At 43.8% G+C, this 18,860-nt stretch overlaps 1 protein-coding gene across 1 annotated transcript in view; it reads right to left on the bottom strand.

Annotated features, from left to right (window-relative positions):
• Epb41l5 (erythrocyte membrane protein band 4.1 like 5) overlaps positions 1-18,860 on the bottom strand; it is a 124,848-nt gene that overhangs the window by 23,267 nt on the left and 82,721 nt on the right. The window contains 2 exon segments of the mRNA XM_052736735.1: positions 4,781-4,909; positions 7,881-7,978. Coding sequence (XP_052592695.1) covers positions 4,781-4,909; positions 7,881-7,978 — 227 coding nt within the window.

Consider the following 18,860-nt stretch of genomic DNA (forward strand, 5'->3'; position numbering starts at 1 on the left):
TAATAAAAAACACTGAATCTTTGATTGAAAGGATTCCTATAAAAACATAAAAATTAACTTGCTTCAGTTCCAATAAGATGTAATTGTAACTTATCAGTACCATATCCAGTACAGCCCTACCCAACAGCCAGATCAATAATCTAAGACTCGCCGGGCGGTGGTGGCGCACGCCTTTAATCCCAGCACTCGGGAGGCAGAGCCGGGCGGATCTCTGTGAGTTCGAGGCCAGCCTGGGCTACCAAGTGAGTTCCAGGAAAAGGCGCAAAGCTACACAGAGAAACCCTGTCTCGAAAAACCAAAAAAAAAAAAAAAAAAAAAAAAATAATCTAAGACTCATGTTCAGAATGCTGAATATACTTGGCACATCTTCTTACCACACAGTTGTTAATTATGAGACACTACACAGTGTTACCCAATACGAAGTTCACAAAGATTCAATGCCAGTAGTTTTTAAATTTACATGATAAAAAGAACATGGTTAGCTATATATTGGGCTCCTGTTTCTTTCCCTTTTTTTTAAAAGATTTATTTATTTACTATGTATATAGTGCTTCATTATAGATGGTAGTAAGCTACCATGTGGTTGCTGGGAATTGAACTCAGGACCTCTGGAAGAACAGCCAGTGCTCCCAACCTCTGAGCCATCTCTCCAGGCCCCTCCCCCCCCCTCTTTTTTTTGTTTTTTCGAGACAGGGTTTCTCTGTGTAGTTTTGGTGCCTGTCCTGGATCTCGCTCTGTAGACCAGGCTGGCCTTGAACTCACAGAGATCTGCCTGGCTCTGCCTCCCGAATGCTGGGATTAAAGGCGTGCGCCACCACCGAGCGCTGGCTCCTGTTTCTTAAATGCAATGAGTATTTTAAGAAGGAAATCCAAAAGTTTTTCTAAAGAGCTCAGTTTTATCCAGCATCACTGAGGTAATGTTTAACACAGTAAATGTACTCACGTCAAATGTCTGATGAATGCTGAAAAATACTCACAGGTGCATAACAAACATGTAACATTTCACTATTCCCCTGTCTGAAAACATTCCTACAATTTCATACAAGCTGCAATCATCTCATGCCCACCTTAGTCTCTATTTCTTTAGAGCACCATGATTTTCTTTATACTGCTCTATCTGTAAACATGTGTGGGTATGCAAGTGTCACCGCACAAGCATGGGGGTCAGAGGGGAAATTGTGGAAATCCGTTCTATCCTTCTACCATGGGGGTCTCGGGGACTGAACCAAGGCTGTCAGTCCCGGCCGCAAGCACCTTTATTTGCTAAATCATTTCTCTGGCCCTGGGTGCTGGTTAGTTTTTTTTAATCAACTTCAAGCTAAGAGTCATCTGAGAAGAGGGAACTTCAATTGAGAAAATGTCCCTATCAGAATGGCCTGTAGACAAGGCTGTGGGGGCATTTTCCGGATTAATGATTAATGTGGGAGGGTGCAGACCACTGTAGGTGGTGCCATTCCTGGGCAGGTGCCTCTGAGTACAAAAAAGAAAGCTGGGCAAGCCACGAGGAGCAAGCCAGTGAGCAGCACTCCTCCACGGTTTCTGCTTCTGTTCCTCTTCTCCCCAGATTGCTTTTGGTCATGGCGTTCTATCACAGCAACAGAAACCTGAGACAGACCTGAGTACCAGGTTCACAGAGACTTACTGAAACAGACCTGACCGTGCTTTGGGGCAGATTTCAGAGGGACTTTGGAACTTCGGGCTAGAAGAGCTGTTGTGGGAACTTCGAAGACAGAGCTGAGAACAATGCGGATACTGGGGTCTGGTTTGCAGAGTTTCAGAAGGAAGTGGAGACCCCACTGGGGCCATCTGTATGCTACTTTATATCAAGACTCGGTGGTTCTGGTCAGCTGGGGCTGAAGGATCAGCTGTGACTAAGAGACCAGTGCCACTGAAGTGAAACCCTTGCTTTATTGGAATAACTGACACTGTTCAGCTGAGACTGAAAAATCTGCTGTGATTAAGAGACCAGCATCACTGAGGTGAAATCTTCTGAGCAGTATTTCTTCAGGGTCAGCACACAGAAGCTGTGGTCCAGAGTGGGCCAAGGCTGTATCCTATGCTGACCACCACACTTGGTAATGTGTAAGTCACTCAGTTTGTACTGGAAGGTCATGGAGAGCAGCTGAGGCTCGGAACCGTGTGGCAGGGTTGGAGTCCCTGAAGAGAGGCCAGGAGAGACCGTTGGTGAAGGCGCAGCCTTAGTTACAGTGAGACCCCAGTATTTAGGCCATACCAGTACCATGGACCAACCATCAAGGACAGTGGTAGGGATTGTGTGGCACTCCTGAACCTAGGAGGAGATAAGCCATGTGTTCTGCAGAGGGCAGAGCCTGAAAAGTGAAGCTCTGGAGCCCAGGGAACTGGGAAGGAGCCGATTCCAGATGTCAATCACTGAACTTGTACACTGATGATTCTTGGTTTTGTTTTGATTTGACTGTGTGCCCTAATTCTTTTTTTTTGGTTTTTCAAGACAGGGTTTCTCTGTGCATCCCCGGCTGTCCTGGAACTCATTTTGTAGACCACGATGGCCTCGACCTCAGAGATCCGCCTGCCTCTGCCTCTGGGGTGCTGGGACTAAAGGTGTACGCCACTACCGCCTGACATGATTCTTTCTTTTTGAAGTTAAGAAAATATGTAACATAGCAGATTAAATAAGACCCATTTTATTCCTACTGTACTGGGAACTTTTAACATGACCGAGTACTGGATGTTGTGAAATGCCTTTTCTATACGCAATGAGATAATCTGACTTCTCTGTGGAGGGAGAAGCAGGGTCTCACTATGTAGCCCTTTTTTAAAATCACAGAGATCCACCTGCTTCTGATCCCATGTGCTGGGATTGAAGGCGTGTACCACCACTCCTGGCCTAACTGTACATATTTTTAAATATGTAAACTATATGGATTTGAGTGATAAACCAAACTGTCTCATGACACACACCCTTTTGTGATCATGAAGAATAACTGTACTTCTACACTGTCCATCAGACCTTGATTATACTTTCAAAGAACTTTCCTACCCGTTTGAGAGGATTACTGGTCTGGAATCTTTTTCTTGTAATACTTTGCCCTAGTTTTGGTATGGGGAGAACATTAATAGTGTAAATTAGGAAATTCTCCTTCCTGTCTGATTTTCCGAAATAGTTTGTATAGAATTTCTATTGCTTCTTTTTAAAATACTGTGTAGAGCCAGACATGGTGATGTACACCTTTAATCATAGCATTTGGGAGGCAAGCAGAACTCAGTGAGTTCAAGGCCAGCCTGGTCTACATAGTGAGTTCCAGGACAGTCGGAGCTACACAATAGAAATCCTGCCTCAAAACAAACAAACAAACAAACAAACAATATTGGGTAGATTTTTACCATGGAGGTATGTGCTTCTGGAATTGTCTTTATGAGGAGGCCTGTCACTATAAAATAAAATCCTTGTAATTTGAAGTTATTGAAATGATTTCTCATTTTATTCAATCAAAAATGAAGAACTGAAATGTAAGGTCATGCTCTCTTGGTCCATTCAGACTACGGTAAGATGCCATGAGCCAGAGAGCATACAAATGACAAGCATTCGTGTTGCACTGTGGTAGAGGTTGGGAAGTCTGAGGTCAAGACATCGGCTTCGCAGAAGACGAGCCAGCTCCTGGACACTGTTCCAAGAGCTTTAAAAAAATTCAGATTATATGTTATTAATATCAGCTGTGACAGTGACTGCCACTATCAGGGCCATGATTTTTATTTATTTATTTTTTTAAAATATGGTCTTACTATGTAACCTTGGCTGGCCTGGGACTCAAGAGATCCATCTGCCTCTGCCTCCTGAGTACTGGGATTAAAGGTGTGTGCTACCATGCCCGACTGGGCCATACTTTTTAATGTTTATTATGTTCCAAGCAGTATTCTTTGTCCTTTGCATTTATTACTTTATTTTATCTTTACAATGCATCTTAAGGAAAGCATTACCATTATCTTATTTAAAACAGAGAACAAAGCTTGAGAAATACACTAATTTGCCCCAAAACACAAAATTTGAAGGGGCTAGACTAGAAATGAGATTCTAAAGCCTGTACTTTCGTATCTTATATTTATAATCTATGACAACAGTATGTCTTGTGTTTGTGTGGTGTCATGCCCTAGTTAGGGTTACTATTGCTGTGATAAAACACCATGACCACCAAAAAAAAAAAAAAAAAAAAAAAAAAAAGCCGGGCGGTGGTGGCACACGCCTTTAATCCCAGCACTCGGGAGGCAGAGCCAGGCGGATCTCTGTGAGTTCGAGGCCAGCCTGGTCTACAGAGTGAGATCCAGGAAAGTCGCAAAGCTACATAGAGAAACCCTGTCTCGAAAAAACCAAAAAAAAAAAACAAAAAACAAAACACCATGACCAAAGCAACCTGAGAAGGAAACGGCCTATTTGGCTTACACTTCCCTATCACTGTTCATCACTGAAGGAAGTCAGGACAGGAACTCAAGCAGGGCAGGAACCTACAAGCAGGAGCTGATACAGAGGCTATGGAGGGGTGCTGCTTACTGGCTTGCTCCTCATGGCTTGTTTAGTCTGCTTTCTTACAGAACCAGGACCACCAGCCCAAGGGTGGCCTCATCCACCATGGGCTGGGCCCTCCCCCACCAATCACTAATTAAGAAAACACTCAACAAGCTTGCCTACAATCTAATCTTTCAGAGGTATGTTTTCAATTTCTCCTTTCTGATTTCTATAGCTTGTGTCAAGTTGACATAAAACTAGCCAGTATACACCAGGGCAGATCTACGAAAGGAAGCTTACCTTATGCACTGCTTCTACTTGAGCCTTCAAAATATTGCTCTTGAAGTCAGGAGGAACCCTCACTGCGTTCAATCCTGGGCTCTCAATGGCGTTATTAAGACATTTCTCGGTCAACTTTACCACTTCTTCCTGAGTGTTTAAATACATAACCACTCTTGATAGGCCATAGTTATGCAGAAGTAGGAATGTTGCAAGTTCATATTCAGACAACCAGGAACTCATATGCCTCAGGTAGCTATCTCCTGTTCCAGACACTCACTCCTGTGGCCATCTACTGCAGATAAAGAGCTCCAGAATGAAAGGAATTGACTCCTAGAGTGTCTAATCTGGAATCCACCTGGGATAAATGTCACTAAGTGTCACATGTCCTCCAGGAATGTTTTAATTCAATCATTTCAGTAACTCAGTTGCTTAAAGACAGAAATTAGGTCCTGAGATGTGTAAAGGTCCTGACCATTCATATTTCGTGTTTCTAACTCTGGAGCTGTCACCAGGGAAGGAGGTGACTTTTTGTAACCAATTATATGTAACCATTAATGTAACAAATACGCAAACATTCATTCTCAAAGACACTGATGAAAACAACAAATAACAAGTCCACTCAGTAAATACCCTAATTAAATGGAGGTAGACCAGTACGTTTAAAAGAAATGTAACCAGTTTGAACCACACTGAACATTTTGCTTAACTTAAATAGTAATTAATGACAGGGCAGCTGTTGGGCCTAGGACTGCATATCATACCACTTTCTAAGTGTGAACAAATTTGATGTCCTTATTCCAATTCTGATGTTTCTCAATGTGGTCTATTTCAGCCTCTAGGCAGCACCCTAAAATATGAACTTAAAAATTTTGTTTTTTTGAGAGAGACTCTTTATGTAGCTCAGACTAGTCTTGAGCTAGTAATCCTTTGGCATCAGCATCCCAAAGGCTGAGACTGGAATGTACCAGCAGGCCCGGCTCTAAATCTGAATTTTTAACTAGCTTTCCTATGTAATTCTGATATAAAAGAGTATGAGAACCACTTTTTAAGATTTGATCTTGCCTGTAATCCCCTAGCTCCTGTTAGCAGAAGGAAGTCTGTGTGTGTGTGTGTGTGTGTGTGTGTGTGTGTGTGTGTGTGTGTGTGTTAGTTACTGGGGACTGAACCTAGAACCTTGTGCATTCCCTTCTCCTTTTGGCTTTAATTTAGAGGCAGGCTCTCACCAGGGTGTCCAGGCTGATGCTGAAATCACTCTGTGCCCTTGACAGGTCTTGAACTTACGGTTCTTCGGCTTTAGCTTTCCAGCTATCTGGGATGATGGCCCTAAACCACCAAGCTCAGCTCCCAGTAATTCTCTATGTTCTTTTACAATCATGGCTCATTCAAATGTACTGACATTTCCCCCTTCCCTGAACTACTATGGTGCAGAGTTGAGGACTTCTTAATCATTTGCACGTAACAACTATCCTCATTTGAAAGCCTCAGAAACACACGATATTAAAATGAAAAAAAAATACAACCACTTAACCTATGACTTTCAGTCAGCCCAAGGATGTTTTTCACTGTGCTTAGTTTTTAAATTGTGTACAAATGTGACTGTATGTGCATGTAAGCACAGTGCCCACAGTGGTCAGAAGAGGGCATCAGATACTCTGGGACTGCAGTGACAGATGATCATGAGCTACTATATGGGTGAGTCTCCATGTGGGTGCTGGGAATCGAACCCAGGTCTATGGGAAAGCTGTCAATGCTCTTAACTATTGACTATCTCTCTAGCCCCTCAGTGTCTCTTTAAAAAAACCACCATGAGCTGGGCGGTCCCAGCACTTAGGAGGCAGAGGCAGGCAGACCTCCAAGTTTGAGGTCAGACTGGTCTGCAGAGTGAGTTACATGACAGCCAGGGCTGTTACAAAGAGAAACCCTGTCTCAACAACAAACAAACAAACAAACGACACCAATCAACCAAACAGACAAACAAATGTTCATCATGAGAGACCTTACATTTTTATTTATTTATTTATCTATCTATCTATTTATTTATTTATTTATTGGTTTTTCGAGACAGGGTTTCTCTGTGTAGCTTTGCGCCTTTCCTGGAACTCACTTGGTAGCCCAGGCTGGCCTCGAACTCACAGAGATCCGCCTGGCTCTGCCTCCCGAGTGCTGGGATTAAAGGCGTGCGCCACCACCGCCCAGCCCATTTTATTTATTTTTAAGACAGTATCTCACTAGGTATCCCTGGCAGGCCGGAAACTCACTATTTTAAAGCAGGCTGGCCTTGAACTCACTGAGATATGCCTGCTCCTGACCTTACAATTATTTCTTTCTGTGTTTACTTTTATTTTATGACTGTTTTGCCTGCATGCATGTCTGTGCACCGCTTGTGTGTCCAGTGCCTGCAAGTTCAGAAGAGGGTGTCTGAAACTGGGCGTTAGAGATGGTAGCTAGCTGCCATATGGGTGCAGGGAATCAAACCTGGGTCCTTTGCAAAAGCAACAAATGCTCTCAGCCACTGAGCCACCTCTCAGCAGCACCCACTGATCCCAGTCCTCTTCAGCCCCATTAAAATTCTTAATGTTGCCACGCAAGTTTCCTCCTTCCCACCTGCATATCGACACACTTCACCTTTTAAAATGGGAACACAGGTCTATTAGAGCTCAACAGACAGACTTCCCACCAAAAATGAGACAGTACTGTCGTGCTGGTTAGTGTTCAGCCAGCCTGACACAAGCTAGGCTTTTCTGAGAAGAGGTGATCTCAACAGACAAAACACTCCCTCAGATTGGCCTGTTGGCCGCCTGTGGGCAGTTTTAATGACTGATGTGGTAGAGCCCAGCCCACTGGAGGGGTGCTGCGCCTGGGTTGTAGGAGAGTAAGCCAGTTATCAGCATCCCTCTAAGGTGTTCGCTTTACTTCCTGCCGTGAGTTCCAGCCTTCGCTTCTTTCATGAAGGACAGTAAGCTGTAGGATGAAATGAATCCACCCCTCTCCAAGTTGCTTTTGGTCACAGCCTTTACGACAGTAAAAGAAAGCAAATTAAGACAACTGTCTTGGAAAGTAAGTCTTTCTGGGAACTATGATGCTGTATAACAAGTAGACACACAAGAGATCACAATACCTGGCTGTTGACATTAATGTCAATGGGAGGTCGTGGAGACGGCAAGATATTCTGCTCCATTTCCAGCTGTTTGAGCTTCTCTGTGTCATCTTTTAACACTGGGGGAAAAAAAAAAGCAAACCTTCTCATTAGTCTGCCGGCTCTGACAGTTACATGAGGATGTACACTGAAGTCTGTTTTCCCTTCATTCAAAGTGGAATAAGGTGGACAGTGGTGGCGCACGCCTTTAATCCCAGCACTTGGGAGGCAAAGGCAGGTCAATCTCTGAGTTTGAGGCCAGCCTGGTCTACAATTCCAGTTCCAGGACAGCCAGAGCTACAGAGAGAAACCCTGTCTTGGGGGGGAAAAAAAACTAGAGGAAGGGGGGTATTATGAAATCACATCCCTTTGGGTCAAAGGCTCTTCTGAAAATGCCTGTCAATAAAAACCAGTGGCTTCGTTGTCTGGCTGCACATTAGAACCATATATATCTAGGGCCTTCAAGAAATTCTGAATTCCTAGACTTGCCCTAGAGTAATCTTTTAGAAATCTTTGCTTCTGGTGCGTGCGTGCATGCACGACAGGTTCCTTGTGTCCTTTGAATTCTTCCTTGCCACCATGGGTTCTGCAGATGAACTCAGCCTCCAGGCTTAACTTAGCAAGCACTTTTACCCACAGAACCATCTCACTGGTCAAGAATAACTGTACCAGACTCTAGAACAGTGGTTCTCAACCTTCCTAATGCTGCAGGCTGACCCTTTATTACGGTTCCTCATGTTGTGGTGACCCCCTTCAACCATAAAATTATTTTTGCTGCTACTTCATAACTGCTTTTTTGCTACTGCTATGAACTGTAATATAAGTACCAGATATGTAGGATATCTGTATACAACCCCTGTGAAAGGGTCATTTGATCCCAAAGGGGTCATGACCCACAGGTTGAGAACCACTGCTCTAGACGAAAGACTCTGATAAGGACATTCTTTAAACTCTCCAGGGGCTCTTAATGCACAGAGCTAAAAGTCACTAACTCAATACTGGTCTTTCCCAAATCCTCCTTACCCATTTACTTATTTCTGGCGTTGTTATGCTCTAAATTATTGACTGAACTTAGCCTGATGCTGACACCACACATGTTCTAGCTTGCACTGATAAACTAATATTTGCTTGTTTTTGAACTACAGCTGCTTGGCTGACATAGTCTGAGACACAGAACAAAGGAGCAAAACCAAACAAAAACCTAGCTATTACTTATACCTACTCTTTCCATGAGAAAAGCTCTTTTCTTTCTGAGACGAGTAGCCCACCAACGACCAGCATTCCCTCTTGTGAAATTCTGGATCCACTCCTGTTAGGTATTTCCTGGAATCCACACCCAAGACTTGACTCTATTACACCCTTTCCCTTCGCACTGATTAGGAATTAGCCCATCATGTTAGCCTATAAGGCAGAGCTCCCACCACAAGGTGACACACTAAACTCCCCAACCTGGTGTGCCTGCCTGCCTGCCTGCCTGATTTGGTGGCCAAGCACCCTTTTGCCTCTGCCTTTCTGGGTTACTTTTACTTTGTGTTTCTCTCTGTATGACTAGAGGAATATTCTTTTACAATTTGGGCACTCATCCTGGATTTCAAATCCGTCTAGGAGTATATCGATCTCTTCCTTTGGGGAGACCGTGTTCCACAGCCCCCACGTTCCCAGGGAATGATGCTCCTTAGATCAGTAACCATCTCAGGATGTAAAATTTCTCAGCAATGTGGGGAAGGGCCCAGGAGAGCTCTGCAGTGACCAGGTAACTCTGTGCACAGAACAAGGAAGAAAAATGATAAGGAGTGGCAAAATATTTGCTTGGCATTCGGGACACCCTGGCTACACTGTGCTCTGAGCATGAAGGGAATGTGGAGCCCCGACCCACAGTTCCACAGGTGTTCAGGTAACCTCACAGCTTATCAGCAGTCTCTGAGAGCTAGTCAGGGGTGTCTATCGACCTGACAAGCGGTGGCAAAGAGGCCAACTGAGCACAAGAAGTCTCTACTCCTGGGAAATAGGGACTCAGTCTCTACGAGACTCCCACATTCGGAAGTCAGGGTAGAAAATAGCAAAAAATAAAAAGAGCTCTAGGAAAAATGAAAGTAAGAATACAATTCTGACAGTTCATGGGAAGGGTAACAGGAAAACTATAAAGAAAAAAATAAAACAAAACTCACGGATGATAAAGAGCTGTTGTTTCCTGTGGACCCAGGGCCTATCTCTAAGCCGCTGGTCTTCTGGACAGAATTCAAGGGTCCCATGAGAACTGAGTCTAACAACTCCTAACCTAACTGTTGGCAACAAGAACCTCATTGCTCAGGAAAAGACTGAAGTGGTGATTTGAATAAGAATGGCCTCCACAGCGGGCGGCGGCGGCGGTGGCACACGCCTTTAATCCTAGCACTCAGGAGGGGGAGGTAGAGCCAGACAGATCTCTGTGAGTTCAAGGCCAGCTTGGTTTACAGAGCGAGATCCAGGACAGGCACCAAAACTACACAGAGAAACCCTGTCTCAAAAAAAAAAAAAAAAAAAAAGAAAGAAAGAATGGCCTCCATAGGCTCATGTGTTTAAATAGTTACCAGGGATACTACTTGAGAAGGAGTAGGAGGTGTTTCCTTGTTGGAGGAAGTGTGTCACTGGGGGTGGGTTTCGAGGTATCAAAAGCCCAAGCAGGCCCAGTGGCTCTCTTTCTTCCTGCTGCCTGCAGATTGGGATGTAGGACTCTCAGCTCCTTCTCCAGCACCATGTCTGCCTGTGAGCCACCATGTCCCACCATTATGATAATGGACTAAACCTCTGAACTGTAAGCCAGCCCAATCAAATGCTTTCCTTTGTAAGAGTTGCCTTGGTCATAGTCTCTTCACAGAAATAGAACAGTGACTAAGACACCAGACTATATTCTCTGTTGGAGAAAGGGACTCAGTCCTTTATCTGATGAAAATGGAGATGAAAGAGATCTACCAACATGAAAGGGATCTTCAAGACCTCCCTTCCCCCTTCCCCTAAGAGAAACCCTCAGATCTTATCCCCTCAGGCTTCTGTGCCTGACTGATGGCCATGTGGTGGAAACTAAATGTTAAGGTTAGCTCCTTAATTTTCTCTCTGGACACAGGACTTTCTTCTCCACGATGGCTTCTCCAGAGAACCTGGGAAACTCTGGGAAGGGAGGGCAGATAACCACCTGGAGTGGTAGATCTGTCACTGCCTTAAGACCATGTGGTTAGTCCCCAGGCAGCTGTTTTTCTTACTAAGTGAAAGCACCACACAAAGCTGCTAAGCTTTTAAATCAGGATGAACTATTTTTCACAAGTTGGTTCTGAGGGTCTTAAATTATGTCAACACGGATCAGAATCACAGATGCCTGATCTTAACCATCACTATGCTGAGGTGGGACAAAACGGTGCCAAGGTAACTTTCTCCTTCCCAGTTTCTCCAGGTGCTCTCAGAGCAACAGTACCACATACGGCACAAAGCACATCTCCCCATTCTTTGTGCTTCATTAACAGGCTCCTCGGCCAGCAACAGCGTGTACCTTGGAGCTGTACAGAGGTCAAAATGAGATCATGATGACACTGTTCGGTGTTCACAATTACAGTTTTGGTGAGATACACGGACTCCCCTTCCAACTCCACAGAATGTAAGAACATGGAATGAATGTCTTCCCTGAGTCTTTGCTTTGCTTTTCGGGGACTCCACACCTAGGCCACACAGACTGCCTCCTGCTCTGTCCATGCTAACCTAACATAGGTAGTTTTTTGGTTTTAAAAAAATGGAGGTGAGAATCTCCACTTAGTCTGTGGAATGTGTGGGTCCCACACAGACTTGAGCCCCAATGGGAGATGGGCTCATTTTTTCATAGACTGAACTCACCACAGTAGAAAGTAACCACATAGTTTTGTCACCATCAAGATGGAGGCAATGTTACCATCTTGGCCAAACAGTGAAGGTCATATGACTTTACCACAATCTTGGTTAATGCAACCACTGGAAAACCACAATGGTAGCACCTCTAAAACCTCCCAGTACCATTGGACATTGCCCCGATTCCATAACAGCAGTTAGGGTATAGGCATGAAAGAATAATGAGACCCGGAGGAACAAACAGGCTAGACAGTTTACAGTAAGAATATGCCCCTCTCTCCAGGTAACCAGTTTCTTGGCTGAAAGCCAGAAACGTTTTTTGGGCTCATAAGTAGCTTCATCCTTTCCAGAGACTAGTGATGCCAGATATGTTTGGCATCTAATCTGGTTTCTAAATAATTCAGGGTTACCTTTTTAGAGAGGATAATGTTAGAAAAGGTAAATGTTCATTAAAAGAAAACTTCTAGTCAAAATACTATGATATAATCTCTGACCTAACATTCAAGTTATCCAGGTCAATTTCGTGGCCAAGGACCACTCTTAGGAAGGTGGCTTACCTTAAGCCCTGCTAGCAAATCCCTGTGTATTAGGGACCTTGTCCAGAAATTCATCAAACCACTCTCAGCCAACATTTCCCAGTCACTTTTAACAATAATTTGTTACTAGAGACTTCAGAAGGTCAGTGTATGCTGGCTGAGTTTAGAAAAATTGTACAATGGGGGTGTACGTCAGAAAGTCTTTTCTTTCAAAGACAGGTAACCACCCAGAGCCAGTATTTTACAAACCTCCTCACCTTGTGAAACTCTTGCATACATGCCTGTTAACCTGACCCCTGGATGCCAAACATTCCTGAGACCTGACTCTCTCTCACCTCTCCCATACACAGCATTTAGGAACTAGCCAATGATGTCAGTCTCTAAGGGCGGGCTTCCACCAGTGGGTGACACAGGACCGCACTGCGATGGGACCAACACCGAGTGACCTCCCACCTGGTGTACTTCCTTGCTGGGTTGAACACCTCTGAAAAAGCCATGTTGCTGAGCTAGGCTGTCTTGTTCATGTGTCTCTCTGTGTGATGCCAGGAGTATTCTTTTCCAAATTACTTTACGTAATTCTTCATTTTCATACTATAACCATTATAAAATACCGAGTACATGGACAGGAAGACAGAGAATATCAAGTTGGGCACAGGAATATATGCTTGCATTCCCAAGACCTTGGAGGCTGGGGCAAGTGGATCACTCCAAGTGACCCCAAGGCCAGTCTAAAATCCATAGCATGTTTTAGGCGAGCCTGGGCCATAGACTGAGACCTTGTGTCAAAACAAGACCAAATAGACTTTCGCTCTCTAAACAATTTTGTATGTGTGTATGGTGTAAGTGCATGTATGTGTTTGTGTGTATGAGAGGATGTGTAGTAAGTACAGAGACTAGAAGTCAATGTCAGGTGTTTTCCTCTAACACTTTTCTTTTAAGTTGAGGCAGGGTTTCTCTCTGGAGCTCATCAATTTAGCTAGGTTGGCTAAGGGGATCCTCTTGTCTCTGCCTTCCCCTCTGCCCTGCTCGGGTCATAGACATGTGCTGCCATGCCTGGATTGTAGGTGGGTGCTGGGCATCTGAACTTCAGACTCTCATGATTCTGTGGCATGCACTTTACCAGTGGAGTCATCTCCCTAACCCCAGGACTTCCGCTCTTAATATAAAAGTGCTCTAACTAGTCTCACTGACTGACTGAGGAAACGGTATAAATAGGAACTAAGTTACATTAATTAATGAGATTCCTATGCTTCTACCACCAATTCTATAGCACTCAAGCCCTTCTTGAATCCTTTATATAATAAGAAACACACTAACTCTTAGGTATCTATATCTAGGGTATGGCAGAAGGAACTTAAAATATTTTCCTTATAACTGATATAAAATTTGCTTCGCTGCATTTGTAAATTGCTCCTCTAAGATTCAACAGTAAAGCACTACAAATAACTTCATATATGACTTCAAAGTATACAGAGAATTATCATATCTCAACCTTTTGGAAACAGATTTATTTTTACTATTGTATGCACATGATGTGTGTGCAGGGGAAAGCATGTGCTGCCATCCTGGCTGTGTGGAGGTCAAGGGGACAGTTCTGTTGAGTTGGCTCTCCTCTTCTACCTTCATGTGAGTTCCTGGAATCAAACTCGTATCAGATTTGTGCAACAAGCACTTCCCTGGCTGAGCCATCCTACTAGACCCTTATTTGATAATTTATAGGGACCTCTACTCCATTATACCATGTCATCCTAACCTAATACAATTTGCTAACAATTACATACTTAATAATTGTTTGGTAATATAAGATTATCATGGCACTGAAGGCACAATTAAACTTTTAAAATTTATATAACATAAAATGGAATGTAAATAAAATCAATATTCCCATCTCCATAAAGATGTAGAACACAGTCCTTTATGTCAAGTAGTCATTGTATTCATGAGATTGACTGTGCCTGTATGAGTAGATCATGGTCAGTCTGTTGACATTCCCTAATAGAGGGGGAGGTGGGCCAATTGGATCCTCACCTGAGGATCCAGCCACCCTTCCTAGCCATTTGGATGCATTTTATCCTAACTGCACATGGGCTGGGGAGAGAGTATCTGGAAGAGGGGCTAGAGTATACAGGCTGGGCAAGACTAACCAACAGGGATCCACTGACATGCTGTTTGGGAGCTCTCAGGCATGCTGGGTGCGGACCTTCCAGTGCAGCTGCTTTGGGGTCACCAACAGTCACCTGGAACTTCTCACTCACACTCTGAAAGTAAGCCCAATCAACTTGCTGTTGCCCAGGGTGAATGAACTCTGGTGGAATCATACTTCGGTTTGTCCTGGGGACCTTATGAGGAGGGATTAGATTGTGTTCACATCTCCCCCAGGAGGAATTCTCCTAACAGCAGGCTATTTTTATTCTGATCCTAGAAATACTTTGCTTTAAGGCAGTCCTGCCTCTGGCAGGATCTAGATTTCATGGCTTTGGTTTGTTATCTTGTATCTTTTTTAAGTTAAGGAAGAACAACCATTTCTAAAAGAAGGTAGAGTCCAGGGTAAGGTCATCAAAATTTAAATATATAAAAGAAATTATGACAGAGGAAACACTAATATCTGACAAACAGAAATGGAGAATTTTTTTTAAAGATTTATTTTTAATTTATGTGTATTTAATTATGTGTTTGTGTGTGGGTAGATGCGTATGCATGCAGATTGCCTCTGGAGGCAGAGTTGATATAGGCCCCTGGAGCTAGAGTTTCAGGCTACTGTGAGCCTCGCAATGTGGGTGCTGAGAACCAAAGTCAGATCCTCTGCAAGAGCATCTGTGCACGTGACCTCTGAGCCATCTCTCTCCAGCTTTGTGAAGAATGTCCAATGACTTACTGCCTTTAGAAAAACTAAATGATATTGAAAGGGAAAAAAAATCAATACCCATCTTGAGAGACCCCCCACCCCCATCTCTGGCCCAAAGGTATTTGCTGACCAGCAGTTTTAGAAGTGACCAGAAGTTGAACTTATAAGGCTGGGACAATAAATCTATGTATCCTGGACTTGGCAAAACAAGATATGGGGAGTAATGGGCTCAACTGACCAGAAGTTGACCTTAGAGGAGAGTAGGACTGCAACAATAAATCTGAATGTGTCAACAAAAGCAGGACATAGGGAATAAAATTTTATGTCTCTGTAGATACCCTGAATCCTGTTAGCCATCAGTAACCTCATGGTTATAGTTCAGTCAGTAACTTCAAAGAACTACCTCACCTCTAGCCCCCTTGTCCAATCCCAAGCTACATGTAAACCTTTCCTATATAAACCCCTTCAAGTGAGTGCTCGGGGCGTTCTCCACCCGCTGTGTCCGATGTTGGAATGTTGGATGCGGACCAAGCCCAAGCTTGCTTATTATCAATAAACTCCTTTGTGTTTTGCATCGGATATTGGCTCTGTGGTGGTCTTGCTTGGGGGTCCTGCGATGCAGGTACAACAATATTACTTCAAAATTACCAGCATAATAATTTAGTTACCTCTTGCTGTGCAGTTTAAACAATGCTACAGCGTGCTAAAAGGGCTGCTTGGCAGCCTGTCTGCAGTGCTTGCCTAGGACCTCATTTGCACCACCAGCGTACTTTACATGCTCTCTCTGTGACCCAGAGCCCTGATCTTTCTCCCACTCATTCTCAATGACTAGATGTCACCGTCATGCTCTAAAGACGTCAGGCGGAAGAACACTCACACTTTCTGTGAGTTCCTTAAAGATGGCATCTATTTTTACCTATAACACAACTAAAACTGGCAAGAACCATAACACACAACCATAAACAGAAGCTGCCTGAAAATGAACCCTATTACACTGAGCTGCAACAGGAAACTCCTGTTTAAAACAACTTAAGCTTTCCAATCAAACCAAGCTTGCAAATAAAACGAGCAGCTTACTTTTTCCTTTGTAGCCCCTGAAAAAAAAAAAAAAAAGGAAAGCAGCACTCATTCTGCAGTCTTTCTTCTCGGCAACTAGGCAGTAATAGCAAAATATCTTCTATGAGCTGAAAGATGCTGAAGACAAAACATCCCTCAACCTTGGACTCCAGGAGATCTTTAAGGATTTTCAGAGACAGGGTCCTATTATTTACAGCTAGGCTGGCCTGAAACTCATGATCCTTGTACCCCATTATCTTCTTAATTTGTACTCAAAGAACAAGTAAAAAACCCAGAATGAACAACTGTAAATTTATAATCACTCATCATACTATAAATGTTATATTATCTTGACTTGGAGTACAGCTGATAATATCAGGTCACGTTATCTTAAACTTTCCCAGGCATTCTCCTTAAATCAAAAGGCAAGAGGATGAAAGTATTCTCAACTAAGCTATTAGGTACAACATTTTTGGAGGAAATGGTTTAAATATCTTGCTTTAAAAGGAGATGGAAGCTGTTTCCAGATTCTGGCCATTATGAATAAAGCTGCTATGAACATAGTTGAGCATGTGCCCTTGTGGTAGGATGGCGCATCCTTTGGGTATATGCCCAAGAACAGTATAGCTGGGTCTTGGGGCAGATCGAGTCCCACTTTTCTGAGAAACTACCATATTGACTTCCAAAGTGGCTTTACAAGTTTGCACCCCCAGCAATATTGGAGGAATGTTCCCCTTGCTCCACATTCTCTCCAGCATGAGCTGTCACTTGTGGTTTTGATCTTAGCTATTCTGACAGGTGTAAGATGGAATCTCGGAGTCATTTTGATTTGCATTTCCCTAATGACTAAGGATGCTGAACATTTCTTTAAGTGTTTCTCAGCCATTTGAGAGTCTTCTGTTGAGGATTCTGTTTAGATCTGTACTCAATTTTTAAAATGGATTATTTGGTATTTTGATGCCTAGTTTCTTGAGTTCTTTATATATTTTGGATATCAGCCCTCTGTCAAATGTGGAGTTGGTAAAGATCTTTTCCCATTCTGTAGGCTGCCATTTTGTCCTATTGATGATGTCCTTTGCTTTACAGAAGCTTTTGAGTTTCACGAGGTCCCATTTATTAATTGTCATAATAGCCAGAAGCTGGAAACAACTTAGATGTCCCTCAACTGAAGAATGGATAAAGAAAATGTGGTACGTTTACACAATGTAGTAGACTCAGATGTTAAAAACAATGACATCACCCGGGCGGTGGTGGTGCACGCCTTTAATCCCAGCACTTGGGAGGCAGAGGCAGGTGGATCTCTGTGAGTTCGAGGCCAGCCTGGGCTAAAGAGTGAGTTCCAGGAAAGGTGCAAAGATACACAGAGAAACCCTGTCTCGAAAAACAAAACAAAAAAAAACCAAACCAAACAAAAATAAATAAAAACAAACAAACAAAAAAACCATGACATCCTGAAATTTGCAGGCAAAAAAACAGAACTAGAAAAAAAATCATCCTGAGTGAGGTAACCCAGACCCTGAAAGACAAACATGGTACGTACTCACTCATAAGTGGATATTAGCTGTAAAGGAGAGCCATGCTACAGTCCACAGACCAAGAAAGTGTAGGTAACAAGGAGGACTCAAGGAGGGATGCCCAGATCTCCCTGGGAAGGGGAAATAGGAAAGAGGGATCAGGTGTGGGTGGGGAGAGTACTGAAAAAGATGACTGGAAAGGGGGGGTGAGATAGAATTTCGGGGTGAGATAGAAACCCGTGCAAGGGAAACTCCCAAGAATCTACAAGGATGACCCCAGCTAAGACTCCTAGCAATAAGAGTTGCCTGGCCATCTCCAGCGACCAGACAAGACTTCCAGTGGAGGGATTGGGACACCAACCCAGCTACACAACCTTCGACCTACAGTCTCCCTCTGCCTATGGGATCTGCTGGGGTAAGGGTGGCACAGAGATTGTCAAAGTGGCCAACTAACTTGTTCAGCCTCAGACCCATGCCATTAGAATTAGCCCACCCCTGACACTGCCTGGAGCACCAGGACCCAGAGGCTGGATGGCCCAGAGACCTATGATAGAACCAAATACAACCGGAGGGAAAAAAATATCAATGTAATGATGCCTAATGATATTCTGCTGTACTCATAGATTGGTGCCTTAGCCCAAGTGTCACCAGAGCAGCTTCACCCAGCAACTGATGGAAACAGACGCAGACCCACAGACAAACATTAGGCTGAGCATGGGGAATCCTGCTAAAGAAAGGGAAGAAGGACTGTGGGAGCCAGAGGGGTCAAGGACATCACAAGAAAACCCATAGAATCAACTAACCTGGGCGCATAGGAGCTCACAGAGATTGAATTGACAACCAAGGAGACTGCATGGGAATGACTTAAGCCCTCTGCATATTATGTGACAACTGTGTAGCTTGGTCCTCTTGTGGGACTCCTAACAGCAGGAGCAGGGGCTGTCTCCAACTCTTTTACAAGTTTTTGGGACCCTACTCCTCATACTGGGTCACCTTGCCCAGCCTTAATACATGGAGAGGAGGTTAGTCTTACTGCAACTTGATGTGCCATGTTTTGTTGATATCCACGGGAGACCAGCCCTTTTCGGAATAGAAACTGAGGGTGAGTGGATTGGGGGGTGGGACGGAGGGGAGGGAGGGACTGGGAGGAAAGGAGGGA

Source organism: Peromyscus californicus, unplaced genomic scaffold (genome assembly GCF_007827085.1).
Source record: "Peromyscus californicus insignis strain IS unplaced genomic scaffold, ASM782708v3 Scaffold_14__1_contigs__length_90479793_seg_2, whole genome shotgun sequence".
In the NCBI taxonomy this organism is placed as follows: Eukaryota; Metazoa; Chordata; class Mammalia; order Rodentia; family Cricetidae; genus Peromyscus; species Peromyscus californicus.